The sequence below is a fragment of the Trachurus trachurus genome, assembly GCF_905171665.1.
Source record: "Trachurus trachurus genome assembly, chromosome: 16".
Classification (NCBI taxonomy): domain Eukaryota; kingdom Metazoa; phylum Chordata; class Actinopteri; order Carangiformes; family Carangidae; genus Trachurus; species Trachurus trachurus.
Window position 1 is genome coordinate 10,530,881 of NC_139902.1, and position 15,156 is coordinate 10,546,036.

General features: G+C 41.0%; 1 protein-coding gene across 2 annotated transcripts; it reads right to left on the minus strand.

Moving 5' to 3' along the window:
• Nucleotides 1–252: 252 nt before the first annotated feature.
• LOC310998689 (glycoprotein endo-alpha-1,2-mannosidase-like protein) lies at nucleotides 253–11,463 on the minus strand (the record flags this gene model as incomplete). 2 transcript variants are annotated; one of them, XM_083988853.1, is made up of 4 exons in its annotated part: nucleotides 253–889; nucleotides 2,128–2,204; nucleotides 8,878–8,987; nucleotides 10,950–11,463. In XM_083988853.1, the coding sequence occupies 4 exons, from the start codon at nucleotides 11,461–11,463 to the stop codon at nucleotides 253–255; spliced, it is 1,338 nt and encodes a 445-aa protein (XP_083844979.1). The 2 variants fall into 2 exon arrangements, with proteins under 2 accessions (XP_083844979.1, XP_083844978.1); XM_083988852.1 differs by having other exon boundaries at nucleotides 8,851–8,987.
• Between the last annotated feature and the right edge of the window lie 3,693 nt (nucleotides 11,464–15,156).

Here is a 15,156-nt window from a genome sequence, read left to right on the forward strand (position 1 = left end):
GTTTTGAGATCAGCAGGGCAGAGTCGTGAGCTGCTCAGCGAACACAATGGAGGTGAAGGGTACAGGTCCCCTGGACTTCATCAAACTCATCAATGCCAAAACGCTGTGTTGTGACCTGCACATTCACCACACAATGAAATAATCTCAAAACAACATGCACCAATAATTAATGAACCTCCTCCTATGACTATAGGGATTATGGCAATAGGCAAATTTGCCAAAATATTTAACTATCTCTCATTTGAACAGAGCTCACATGAGCCACTGCTCCTTCTCTTTGTTGAAGTCCTCGGCCCAGCGGCGGGTCAGCTCCAGGTAGTGATCAGGTCCGTGGGGCTGATAGTCCAAGTAGACCCGGGTCACTGTTTTTTTAGGCATCGCCCTCTCTATCTGCGTCCCCTCATGCCATTCGTTAAAAGACGTGATGGTGACCATCTCAGGCCTCACATTGAGCGCCGCCTGCAGGGCCGTCTCATAGTAACGGCCGTTCACTCTGTTGCGCGTGTTGTGGTTGTTCCACGGCCGGATGCTGGTGTCGATGTAACCGGGGCCCACGCTGGGGATGAAGAGGAGATTGTTGCCATCACAAAAAGCTTTGATGGCCTTCCAGTTCTGATGAGAGGAGCCAAAGGAGAAGCCGTTGGAGGCAAAGTAAGTGTACATGCCGTCAAAACCACCTGCGAGGATGTCGTGCTTGTGGCGTTCCTCCACAATCAGGGCGATGAACATGGAGTCATAAGCTGAACCGCGCACGCTGTGGGAGCCAGTGGGAGTCAGAAATTCGGACCAGGACTCTGGGGGAGTCAGGTAGGAGTCATAGATGTAAAACAGTGGAAGACTCTTCCCTGTGCTGGAGGTGAACTTGTAGAAGGCTCCATGGTCTCCATACCTTTAAAAAGATAAGTTATTGTTAATATTGTCACACCCACAGAACTGTATTTCAAACCCTGGTGAAGATTCAAATGTTTCTGCAGATACCAAAATTTTCTTGGGCCAGATTTTGAGCACATGACACAAGAAACATCCAACTCAGCAACTTTTATTCTTTACTAGGATGCCCATTAGCTGATGCAGAGCATGAGCTACTCTTATTGGGCTCCACACAAAAACACTGACATGAAGTTGGGGGGGAGGGCACAACATTATATCATAAGAATTGTCCTCCAAACATGTTACTTTACATATTCTTATTCATTTACGCTAGTTCCATATACACACATTCATACATACATATGCTGCATCTAATCTGAAGGTCAAAGAAATACAACTATCAAACCTGTGTCTGACTGTATAAAAACCTTTAAGACAAATAGGACATATTTGGTGGTTTAGAATGGAAGTTTTTAGGGTAAACAAAATCATTCAAATTTGCCACTGAATACTATGAATGTCCTCAGTTAATGTAAAATTTCAGGATACTGTAATGGAAATTTTATGACCCTTGATTGAACTTTGAAGATGTACGTTCATGAACCTTAGGTGAACTTTGAAGAAAGCGCAAAGCTGCACTTTCTGCTGTGCATGAGGCAGCATACAAGTGTCCGATTGGGTTCCTGTTATTTTGTGATGATAACGCTTAAGCAAGCGGTCATCTCTATATTTAAAATCACAGTGAGATGTCAAAGAAATGTCAACTCGCTGAGGTGTGAAAAGACCACATCGCAACAATACCAACAAACATGGTTATGAGACCCTTATGACCATATGATGGTCTAAGTGTATATAATATAATATTACACAAACACACATGTGATATTCTAATCACTACTGAGGCAAAATATAAATATAAAAATTGTATTATTTTTTGAGTAATAATTTTTTACAGAAAAAAAATTACACAACAACTGTGTAATTTAGAGAAGGGGTGGGGGGAGGTATCTTTGATAGGTTTGGCCTTTTCATTTTGGATGTAGAACAAGCCCAGTGCTAAAGGTTGCACAGAAAGAAAAAAAAGCATTTGCTTCAAAAGCTCATTCATAAGTCATGACAGTGGCTTTATATAATCGGAAATGCTTACTTACAGTATTTCAGTTTTGTGACTACTGCTCTCTCAAGTATGCATGAAATGTTAATGGCTCTTTCTTTAAGTTGACAGTGATGGAGAGGAGCAGCCAGACGAGGGCCTACCTGTCAATGATATACTTGATGTTGTCGTGCACGCTCTGGTCGTTGCGCCCTCTGTATGGTTGGATGTGAAATGCAACCTTTGGAAAACATGCAGAAAGACACGTGACTCATTGGCTTCAATTCATCCTATTAACATATGAATAAAAAAAAGATGATCTCATCTCAGCAAGTATTGACAATGACAGCAGTTGAAATATCAGCAATCAACAGAACAACAAATCAAATCCAAATAGCCAGGAAGGAAACTGCTCAATTTAATGCGTATTATGTTATGGTATATTAAATTAAAGGTTGCAAAAAAGAGTTCCACCATTTCAGTTTTGCAAAACAAGTTAGTCATGCACCACGTTGACCTTATGTGGCCCTAAAGCCTTACATGACATCAGCTCTCTCTGCCCTAGTGCTGCATTTCAGACTATATTTGTTTACAGGCTTTCTAAAAAACCTTTTGAGTAACAGAGTGCAACACTGACTTAGTGCAACCATCTTACACTGATCCGTTTGGATAGGAAGCAGGTGTAAGGAACCATGTTCTCACTCCATTTCAGTTTCCCGACAAATTCTGTCACACTGTAGAGGTTTTTCACCCTGAGCGGTGCTTCTCAGGAGACCTTTGTAACACTCAGATAATGGCTCTGTAAGAAACGGGTATTTGCAAATGATGGAGGAAAGCAGCAGAGGAACATGGGACCTGAAGTGACATGTACACACACACAAAAAAAAAGTTGAATATTATAAAAGGCTTAGGCCGGAGAATTCACTGACTTTGAATAATGCATGATCAGAGTGAAACACTTTTCGTCTCCAGCACTGGACAACCACTGGGAACAATGTGGGGGAAAATTGCCTTTTAAGATGATGGAGGCCAACAGCAACTAAATGAATATAAGATATCATCAGCTGAACTGACACAAGGTTGACTGAGCCTACAGTGAATAGTGTCTAAAGCTAGTGTAAAGTCTGCTACTAGTGCAGTATTTCTTTTACTTCCCAACACATTTGATCTGTGTTCACTGTTGTATTTGCATACTAATTGTCAGCTGATAAGCTTTGGTGTTTGTGTGCAGAGGTTTTCTGTGGAAAAAGCTCTGTTGGCAGCACACAGTGTTATTATGGCAGTGGCTGCAAATGTAGCGATGGACTAAGTGATGTTTGGAAAAGACCATAGCACTACTAATTGTTTTAAACTGCACATGTCTCTGACTGATCTGTCAGCTGGAGGGAGGGAAACAGAATCATTCATGGCACTAATGACGGCGCAAAGTGCTTTTATGGGAAACAGAATGCACATTTTGATGGTGTTTGCATTTTATTTTGTTTCCAAAATATCAATTTTAATAAAGATGAAGAAAGAAAGATCCTGGCCATCTGAAATCAATGTTTATGAAGCCATAACTCTCTGTACATGGTGCCCAGTATTGTGAGCTCAAACATGAAGCTGTTCTGAGAAGCTGTGGGGTATTAGCTGATATCAAGCCACAAAATAATCATGGACAGATGTGGAGGGGGAAAAAAAAAAAAAGCAGTGATGCTCTCCTGTTCACTGCAGCAAAGTGCAGGCAACTGGAAAACTCAGCTCTTCTGCACACACTCTGGCCCATTACTCTGTGGTAATTTAGAAGTAAATGAGACAGGAGTCTACGCATTTTAATACCTCATAAACATTGACAGCACGAGCCGCCTGGAACGACCCCTGCATGATTTATACTGAGCGGATTGGAATTTAGTGCCATGTCATGCAGAAAGAACGAAAGGACAAATGTGAGAAAACATAAAGATAAAGGTCCACAACTTGATAACAATTAGATTCTTTTCAACAAAACTGAGCATGTTCCTTTTTTTTAAGACTGTCAGTATCACCGTTTGGTTCAGAGCCACCAATTCAGAACACCAATTTGAGGTCGTAAAAGACTTAAACGAAGTAAATCGATGCATCTGGAAACAAGAATGTGTGGCTGATGCCATCATTGGGCACCCATGGACCGTGTTCCCCTGTGTACATGCAACTACATGGCCTACTTACTAGATACATCTTTTACATCCCCCCAGGGTGCAGATTGTTCAGAGGCAATCTGAGTCATGGGACCCATGATGCACATTTCCCCTCTGTTCCTTCCCTCTTGCACCCAGCTTGCGACCCCCCCACCCCCACCCCTCCATCCTGTCCCCACCAAACCGCCCCCACCCTCCCCTGGGCAGAAGGACTATTTCAGCTCCTCTTCAAGCTGAGGTCAAGCAGCAGCACTGCTGTGGAGGCTCCATGTGATCTGCTCTCCAACCCAACAGCCATACACAATACACCATGCACGAGCTGTGTGTGGGTGCTGCTGAAACGCTGTTCAACTTATATAAGAAGAAAAAAAAGTACATCGCTTTCTTTTGTGGTGTAACACAAAGAGAGATTTTTAGCAGCGTGTTGTGGGATAGCCAGGATTTGTTTTTAGCTCCGCTCTCGTTTCCATTCACCTGCGTTTGTACTAGTGGATATGCAGCTTGGCCAAATATGCAATTTAGTGTATGTGTCTTATTTAAAGATACAGTATACGTATATGCCAGTATAAAATAATTCAACCAGGAAAAATTGGCACAAATGTCCTTTAGTTTTGTGTTTTTGTTCAAATGTTGTTTCATTGTTTTACTTGTCCTGTAACTTACAAGCTCTAAAATATTATAGAGCTTTATCCATTCTGGTGTGATTACCAGATCCAATGTGCTTGTAGGTCATTGTAGCTCAAAGAGCAACAATTGGAGGATCTTGATCTTGTAGAATAAGTAAATAAAATGTTGGTGGAGGTCAGCAGTCCTCGACAACTCCAGGTTGTGTGTAAACTCACTAAGCTGTATAGTTTTGAGCAATCTGATCTGATTTTAAGATTCATTTTTTACCAGTGCAACTACAAATGGTGAATTGATGAGTCCAGCAACTATTTGTGATAGTCAATTCATCCTTTAAGCGATTTTTCAAATAAAATTGAACTTCAAAATTACCAAAAATACTCTAGATCTATAGGTTCTATGCTCAGTGAGACAATTTGACGCTTTATAAAACAAAAAATATCAGATTTGGACTGTAATGTCAAAACATTTTCACTATATTTCTTAACAGGTATTTTTCATACAGCAGACAGCCACATTGTGACCACGTGTATGATGGTGGTACATCACACACCAGGCACCTATCAGGTCTCACTGTCACCCTTGACTTCAGATAGGACACAAATCCACAAAACTGATGAAGACAAAAAAAACACACATGGAAAGGTACCCACACCTCTTTTTTCATCTTTTGAGTGTGTTTTAGGCAAGTTGATTTGCCTTGCTTTCATCTATAACATTATTTTTGTGAAATTAAACCCTGTCCACAGGCCTGATGTTTCAAAGCAACATTGTTCATTTGCTCTCTCTTAAGCTCCTCTCACATTAGCTGGTAGCCTCTTTGCTTCTACAAACAGATATGTGTGTTTCCTGAATCCGGATCTGATACATTTTTGGCTGCTGGCACGGCTCCTGTGGGACCATCTGTCGCCGTACTTCTCACTTGGGCTTCCCTCCCTTCCTTTTAGCCTGCCTTTCAGTCCAAAAGAGCAAAGACATTATTTAATGTTGTTGTTTTTCTAAAAAAAAAAAAAAAAAAAAAAAGGGATTAGTAGTTTCAAATGATCAGAGCCAAAGTTCTTTACCTTGTCAGCGTTTTTCCAAAATTATGCAAGAAGAAGCACTTCAAAGATAAATGTCCTTCTGTGCAGAGGGAGTGGGAGGAGTTCATCAAAAACAAGGAGAACTGGAAGAGGATGCTTAGAGATCCTGCTCTGTGCATGCAATATCATTCAACAGCTTTCGCACCTCTGCTCTTTTAAAGGCTTTCATAAAGACAAAAACATCAGCAGTTCCTTCTTATTTCACTGATGCACCAAAAATGTTTTTCACACACACGCATCCTCCACACTTTGTCTGAAAATGCCATGCTAGCTGGGTTACTGATGACAACAAAGCATGGCATTAAATTCAGTCTATTAGCTTCTCTCCTGACAGCATTATGTGTAAAACCTCATCAGCTCAGCGTTGCATGGCTAATCCCGTTGTTCTTGTCATGCCCTCGCATAGATACATTATATCTTTCCCCGTAGCCAAAAGGCAGAATAAACAAAAGTGATATCAAATCTGACAGGCCGGCCTAACAAACCTACTGCCTCTCATCAGACTTGTTTTTATTGAGGACGAGGTCAATATGTGTCACACTGCTGCTGGAAAATAAATGAGCTTTTATCTTCACATCAGTACACAAACTCTGGAAAGATAACGACCTGCGTGATAACAATAACCCTTCCAGTTACTTTATTTGGAATAGACTTTGGTGACAACTTTGGCAAGATGTAAATACAGCTTGTCTCTCTGAGTCATTTCAATTCTATACTTAAGAGTACATTTGTGTCCTGCTGATGTCAGCACAGATACGTGAAGCTCATCCTGGAGGAGACCTTATCTTTTTAAAAATTTGACACTGTGTAACATCTCTCAAATACATGAACAGGTGTGCTTCCTGAACAAAAAACTCTCAATGCTATGTCCTCATTTTACCTGTTTATTTCTGACACATTATTCATTACCGCCCACTGCAATTTGCTACGTTCCCAAAAATGTTTTGTTGTTTGTTGAAAAAATCATAATAACTTACGTAAAGCCCCATATTAGTATGTACTTTATTTTTCCCCTTCAGCAAGGATCGGTAAAGGCCTTATCTTGTTCCTGCCGCCCAAGCATGTCGTCTGTCTGATTTTTCTGTACTTAAATATGTAGTGTGTTGTGCAAATGCTGTTGGTGCATTATTAATGGCACCTGCTTTGACATGAGAAAACTCTTACAAGCTGGTCTTTCTTTTATACCATTTCATTTCAAATTCAGTCATACAGAGAGAATGGGCGCCTGAGTAGTTTTTCATTGGCACAAGCTTGGAGAGATCTAACAAAAAGAACAAACAGATCTCGATCTCTGATGATTGTGTCAATCAAAAACAGCAATATCCTCAAAGATAGTTTCATAATCTTATTCAGTTTCTCTATTGACATGAATTGTATGATATCATGTGCAAGGATCCCTTGTAAAAGTTTAATAAGCTTACAATACGGTGACAGGAGACAGAGGGGCCAACATGGATGGTAGTTATTTTCTCCATCGCACCATTTTCCGACCTAATTGGCATGTGGTCATGTGGTTTTGCTACTCCCCCACTTCTCCATCCTGCTGATGTGCTCCCAAGCTCATTGAGTCCTAACTGAACAACTGATCCAGCAGCAGAAGCATCTCTTTGACCCGGTTTTTCGCTCTAATGCCGGGGATGTCACTGCGGTGGCAAACATCCGTAGTCAAATCCCTGAGCAGCAGAGACAGCTTTACAGGAGACACGGCGAAACAAGTTGAGCTTTCAACCACACTCTCCACTGGTGAAAAGGAAGCTGTGGCCGGCCGCTGTCCTGAGCAAGCATGATGGATGGTTTGACATTAGCATCCTTAGCGGTCTTAACCTTGCTATTCACCTCCGAAGCATCAATAATCCTTTTTTAGCATTCTGTAACTGTTCCACTCATGAAATGAATACATAGAGAGATAATGTGCTGACAATCACATATACTCTTTTAACAGCTAGGAATTATATTCAGAAATACAGCCATGGGGATCCCTACATTAAATTACATTTTACTTCCACGAGATGTTAGTTTTACACAGTTAAAGCCCCTGTACGGAGCTTTTCCCTGGATACGCAAAAGTCTCTGGTTTCTACTGATGTGTCTCTGTTACCTACAACAGCAAATGAGCCCATCAGTGTGAAGATACGCTATTTCTAAGCAGTCTAATTCTATACCTCTGGAAGCCACAGGGGCTGCCAAAATCAACACTAAATGAAAAGTCTGTACAGGGGCTTTAAGCTACTGGAATACAATATAGCAATTGTAACCTGAAAACACAGGCTGTTGTTCTTCAAGCCCTTTGAGTACAGTCATGCACAAAACTACCCCTACGTTTTTCATGGTGAATTTGGTTGCACCTTGTTCAAAAACATTTGCGCAACAATAGTTGCTAGTTTGTTTTGCAGTGTTCCTAGATTGCTTTGCAGAGATAGAATTGGGAAACTGGAGCTTTCAAATTGTGTATTATTTGTCATGTGACTTTCTCTTCATAGAAATAGGTATGGTGTGAATTCACAAAAAAACGCTATGCAGATGATATTGTGCTGAATATGATCGTCAGTTCTGGTGAAGACATTACCTGTTAGAAATATTCTTAATTGTATGATTTGTTGTTGTTGTTGTTGTTGTTTTATCTAGGCAGTAAAATTAATTGATTATGGAATTAAAATCCCAATATGGCTGAGTGCAATATCCAAATTAGGGTTAGCTGTAATATTAGATAAAAGGAAAACATGTCACAACAGTCCATAAATTAAGCATTATGGTGCTGTGATGCCCCGGTCTACAAATCATATTCTCTTGGCACAAGACCAAGCAAAAATACTATCATCATCATTTTTTTCAATGAACATAAAAATGGAAATCAACTCATTGAAAGATCAACACTCATTTCCTGGGACTACTTGTTGTACGTTGTGAAAACTGAGCTGAACATCATGCCTGAAAATAGATGAAAATAGATTTTGATTCACTGCTCTCTTCTAGTGCCATGGACTCTTTCCTGGCTTTATTTCAGGTTTTACACACACGCACGCACACACAAAATGTGCTGATGCCTTTTTACCTTCAGATTGTGCCTGTATGCAGCATCCAGTACAGCTGGTACCAAATCCTCAGCGGGTTCCCCGTTGTCATCAGCCAGGCCAGGAGGATACCAGGACAGGACCAGAACCCCTGGAGACGCACCAAAACACAAGTCTGATCAACTATTCATCACCAAAGGCACTGTTTAATACCTCTGAGAACACCATATCTGCTGTGAACCAGTGTCCAAAATGCATATGAACCTCTAAAAAATGTTAAGTTATGCATTGTTGGAATGATGTATGGATTTAATGTTGATTGCAAGAAATGCTGACAATCCTGTAGGGAGAAAAGGGGTGCTGAAAACTTTTGCTTTCATTAATCTGCAGTGACATTTTCATGCAGCCATTTGCACAGTCTTACACGCTCATGTGAGACCACTGGATGAAGCTGTGCTTTTACTAAAAAGCACTAAAAACTGCTTCTCTGGTAAATGATGGGACTGTTGCCCCTTGGGCACAGAGATATGCAAAAAGCTCTGTGGTTCTTTTGCAGCTCTTTCTTGTCATATTTGTTGTGCAATTCAATAAATCATCCACACCCATTTACAGCATATTTGATAGTTTCTATCTGAATGCCTATCTGCCCATCATCCATATCCTGCATCTGATTGATGAGAATGCGTCTGTCATTTGAGACTATTTATTATGTCTCGTTTTAGTGGCAATCTCTCTGCATAGGTCGAGTTTGTGTCAGTTCATAAATCCAGGTAGAGAAGTGCTTGTTCATGCTCTGATGCAGGCTGAGAAATGGCGTCACGGGGTTAGGTGCCACAGTGGTGGCTGGCACCAGAGCGGATCTGGCACATTGGATGTGCACTCAGAGCTAATTCATTAAAGTCATGCTTGTTTGCTGCAGAGCTGTGGGCACTATTAGATTACAAAACTCAACTATGTCTGTGTGTATAAAAATGATGGCCACTGCTATTCGTTTTATTTAGGAGCTTTTGAAGTGGTAGGGGATCAATCATCAAGCCAAAATAACTATTTAGACTTGGGCTGGCTGTGGTGTCTAATTAAGTGGAGTGTTTTAACTAAAGACTGTGCATCTGTCCTCCCGTGATCCATCTGTCAGTGCGGTGAGGTTTCAGAGGGTTGGATGGTCTGGTCATCATTCCGCATGGCATGGTGTAAAATAACCCACTGAGCCGCAGGACACAAACATCAGGGCCTATCATGTGTTGGCTGCTGACGGCTGGACACACGGGTCTGTTATTCGACACCAGACAACAGGACTCTGTCTGCTGTCTTTTAGGGGAGCCATGCACGTTTTTGAAAAGACTAACAACATATTGTACCTATTAATATTTTATGACACATCCAAAAAAGAACTGGACATAGCCTGGAATGGGAATGAGAGACATTAGAGCTGAGTGATAATTTAATACCTCATACTGCCTCTTTTCTCTTTCTTTCAACTACAGCACACACTCCAGTTTAAACTTAAGACCACTTTTAATTAACTAGTTAATTCCCCCTTTTAAATCTCAAGCTACGTTATTTTTGCTACCATTTGATTAGCCTATGGGTTACCTGACTGGAAATGTGTTGTTTATCTGAAAAATACAAAAATATGACAATTTTTTAAAACTTAGTTCAAGTTTTTATCACAAGTTTTCAACATTGGTTGTGAAAATAAATATACCTCAGTATTGATTTCAACTTTATGACCCAGCTCTAGGGGGCAAGTTGTTAGGGAACCTTAGACTGTGTTTTACTTGACTGTCTGCATTTTTAATTAATTCTGACCTAAAAGTTGATCTCTAGATACCCGAAGCTTCAAAAAGTCATGAAGTTTCTGTTTGTGCTGCAGGGGAAAGCGCAGCAGCAGCAAATACTACTGTATATTGGGACTCTGAGTTGACCATGTGGGGAGCTGTCCAGTGGATGTGTGGTGCTGAAAATGTTTACTGCCCCTCAAGCGAAAAAGGAGGCAGCGTGGCGCTTATAGAGGCCAGGATTCCGTACAACTGCTGAGCAGGAGGAGAAAAAAACTCACAACACTCAGCTCTTCTCTCTCCAAGAAAACTGTGAGTGCCTCTCTTAACTGTACCTGCTGCAGAGGCTCCGATCTGCTCCATGTGGGACTCCAACACGTCCGGGTCCCTGGAGCTGTAGGGATTGAGTTCTGGATAGAAACTGGAGCCGATGTCCTCAGGCGGCATGTGTCTCCCTCTCGGGTAGCTTGACGCGATTTTGGGGTCCCAGTGTGGCACCAAGATGTGATCCCAGTGAATGTACTTACCGTCCATATGTGGGGTGCCGTACCAAATGTAGTAGAAAATGTGAACATCATAAAATATAGTCCCCTCGGGGCCGGAGTTGGACAGAACTACTTTGGTGTTGCTTCCAGCCGGACGGGCTTGACCCGGGGACGTGGTGGCGGCATCGCGGGGCACGGAGCGCCGGTCCATCCTCCCACCTATCATCGGCAGGAGCTCCAAGCCCGGAGCCAGGTCCGAGAAACCGTCACTGGGCTTCAGGGTCCTCAGTCCCATCATGGTCCCAAAGATGAATAATGTGAAGAGAAACAGAGCTATGCACGCTTTCCTCCGGAGCCGGGCCATGTCTGGCTGGACGGTGGCACAAGCTGCAAACTGCGTGAACGGGACGAGACGCGCAAAATAAAACCTTTATGTCCTGATTGTGTTTTCCTCCCTGCAGCGGGACTTCACCTCACAACCTGCGAGCCTGCTCTTCACAGAGCCTACATGATTCCTGTCCGGTCGCAGCAAACTACTTGGAGCAGTTCGCTGTGGGATTTCGAACTTTATTCTGCAGCTTCATGTTTTGCATTCTGCTGAGCTGTGAGGTCTGAGCGTCAACGTCTCCTCCCGGCTGCTCCTGGAGAGGAACTGTCCTCAACGCTGAAGAAATAGTAGCCTATACGGATATTCCCGGTGATGTTGACGTGTTAACACCGATTCTGCACCGACAGCTGTCTTAAAGCTGGTGGATCCTGTCCCGCCCAGGAACTCATCCATCCCCCTCACACCGGGCAGATGACGGGTCGGGATGCGGAGTGATGCTCCTTGGTAATGTCAGAGGGATTTTCCAGCCTCAGTGGTTGGCTGGTGGGTAGGTTACTCCTTTAAACAGCGCATTTTGGAAATGCAAAGAGGCGGGACTGCTCTGATCTCTGATCTCCCTGTGGATCAGTGGCTGCAGATCATTGCGCAGACAGAGATGTAACGTTTAAAGATAAATAATAATAATAATAATAAAAATCCAAATCAACTAGATACTGCAGATCAGCGTGAATCAAAGATCAAGATTCAGTTTCTAAGATGATGATCCTGTCATGATGTCAGAAGCGAGTGCGACATCGCCCGGACTTACCACAGAGGCTGGGAAAGTCTGACACACAATAAAGTGTCCGAATATTTACCGAAGTTGATCGCCTGACTCTTTGGGTTGCCCTGTGCTGTGAGTTTGGAGATATACTGACATCTAGTGGTCATTTCATAGAACAGTAGGGCAACTTGCTTTCAGGTACCCGGAACGCATGGACCGTTTGACGAAATAGCCTATTGTAACGTTTAACGGGCAAGGAAGAGGAATATATTTGCTAATAATATCATAATTTTACCCGTTCTGAAAACCAATCAATTTGGATTTCCCCCCATTATGTAGCCTATTTATAAGAAGCAGATTATGACCTCATTTCATTCAACTTTGAGAAGAGTGAACGAGCTTGAAGATTTAGGCTATTATTTGTTCTCATAAAATAAAAATAAAACGTTAAAAAGTGTTCATAAAGGCTATAAGCAGATGTAGAGTTGAGTAGACAGCCATCTTTACAGCCCATTAGCTTGTTGCATCTTGGCTTCAGTCCCACTGACTGAGATCCAAACACCTTGGCTTCCGGCCAACATAATGTGGCAGCGCTTGAGAGTCACTGACCCCTCCACTGGAGATGATCTGACTCGCTGACACTTCATTAGATTGTTTTTCTTGCCCACTAAGCATTTTAATCAGAGCACAGACCGACGAGCAGATAACCCCCATGCCACTTAAATCCATCTAAATAACTGACTTTCTCGGACTTTGTAGACTCAAAATGAAGCCTGTCATTAGAGTCAAATTAGTGGTCGAGCTTTTTCAGAAACGGGCACGTGTAGCCACTATTAACCATTTCAAAGATGAATAAATAAAATACTCAGTTTTAAGAGGTGCCATTGTTAAGAATGAAATTCTGCCTATGTGATTAGGAGGGGTTTGATGATTTAGTGACCACAATGAAGCATTTTGTCCATGTGAAGATGTGCTGATTTGCTGTGTTCAAGTACCGACCTTATTCATAACTTTTTCGTAATTTTTCATTCTTTCTCGCATCAGATTTATTCGTTAAAAATACGCCTGTTAAAGCAGTCTGTTAATGAGTCATTTCAAATAAATGATTTTGCATTAGGAATATTATCATAGGCTATGTTGCAGAGCACAAAAATTCCACTGGAAAAAAAACCCTGCTTAAAAATCTTCCATCATGATAAAATATATTAAAAACCATAACAGACTTTATCATTATTATCAAAGACAAATTATTCATAAATCAAACATGGTCACAATTACATGAATATAGGCTATATTTTTTTCCGTTATTAATATAGTTTTTCACTGGTGTAGGCTAATCAGAATAATTAATCAACATGTGTTATTTCTCGATTAACTATATTTAATCTGATCGTATTAGTCTCAAATAGAATCCTTCTCCAACCAGAAAGCTGTTTGTTTCAAGTCTTTTGTGTCATAATCACCCACTTTTTTCCTTTAAGGCGTATGGAGAATATCCTTCTCTTCATCTGAGACGTTATTAGTTACCTGGTCTTATTTATTTAATGGTGTCAGTTCTGTAAAGCCCCACATGGGCTGCGCAAACAGTTCTGCGGGTCCACAAGAGGTCGTAGTGGTAGTTGAGATGAAATCGACAGGTCACCTCTGAAACATCGATCAGGCGGTTTGTAGGTGAACTGAGTTAAAGATCATCACAAAAATACTAGACTCAATTCTTTTTTCAGCTCATTTTCAAGTTAAAATTCCACAGATAATGAACGAATCTAACCTTTCTATCTCATTCTTCCTTACATTTGAAGGTCGACCAATGAGGTCAAATTCATTCATCAAACAAATTAAGAATATTACATTTATTATAGGCTGTAATATTTTACTTTTAAATTCTATTTTTCTAACAATAAATAACTCGTGTATTGTGTTGTCTTATGCTGCCATGTTTGTAAACACGATCATTATTATTTATTAGATTGAAAAAAGAATTAGGCCTACTATATAAAATAATACAGCTATGTTTCTTTGTTATTTCAGATCTACAACATGAATTGAGTATTTCACTGTGGGTTCGGTTAGAGGATCACTTTCCTCTGTCTTTGATTCATCCATCATCCCACAAGGACACGAGTCAACATTTTAACATGATGTGATCAATCACTATTGATCCGTGAATTGGTTTGGCCAGCCTGGTTTGTTTTCACGCTGCCCACCTTGTGTGTCCTATGTGAGTGTGTTTTAAACCGTTTTTAATCACGCTTTAGTTCAAGTCCGCTTTCATTTTCCCCTAAAAGCTCCAACCCATCAGCTCGGCAGGTTTGACTCAGCTCAGACGTTGCTCCTCTGTTGCGTGCAAAGAAAAGAAAAAGAAGAGAAAACCCTTCCCCCTCCATGTTTCATCTGGATTACCATTACAAACCTTTCTTTGGCATGTTAGGACAGCAGCTAACCAACTCACTCATCACAAGGAAACGAATGCACATGAGATGGCATGCAATGCATATAGAATAAATCTCGTCCTGTTTGATTGATTAATTAAAAAAGGAAAAGTGGTTGTTTTAAATCAGACAAAAACAGGTTTTACTTCCTTCTTCCATTCTCAAACCAATCTACATGAAGATACAGTATAGGCATGTTTATAATAGAAAATAAATTAAAAAAGATCTGTCACAAAATAACCTGAAGGTCAGTCTTGTCCATTTTTAGTGTATTAATTCAAACATGAATAAGATACATCACTGGTCATTAATTAAATAGCCTATCTTAGAAGTGAACTGGTATGATTAACAGTATTTGCAAATTACTGAATAAGCACAACAGATGCTTTAATGTAAATATAATTTAAAATATTTTAATGATATTTCCTCATAGGTGATTGGTCAGTTTCCATCTTTGGGCCTTTCCATCACACAATATGCAATCTAATCCTTGGGGACTATAATTGTGAATCACGTGGACGTGACCGAGAGTGTGGG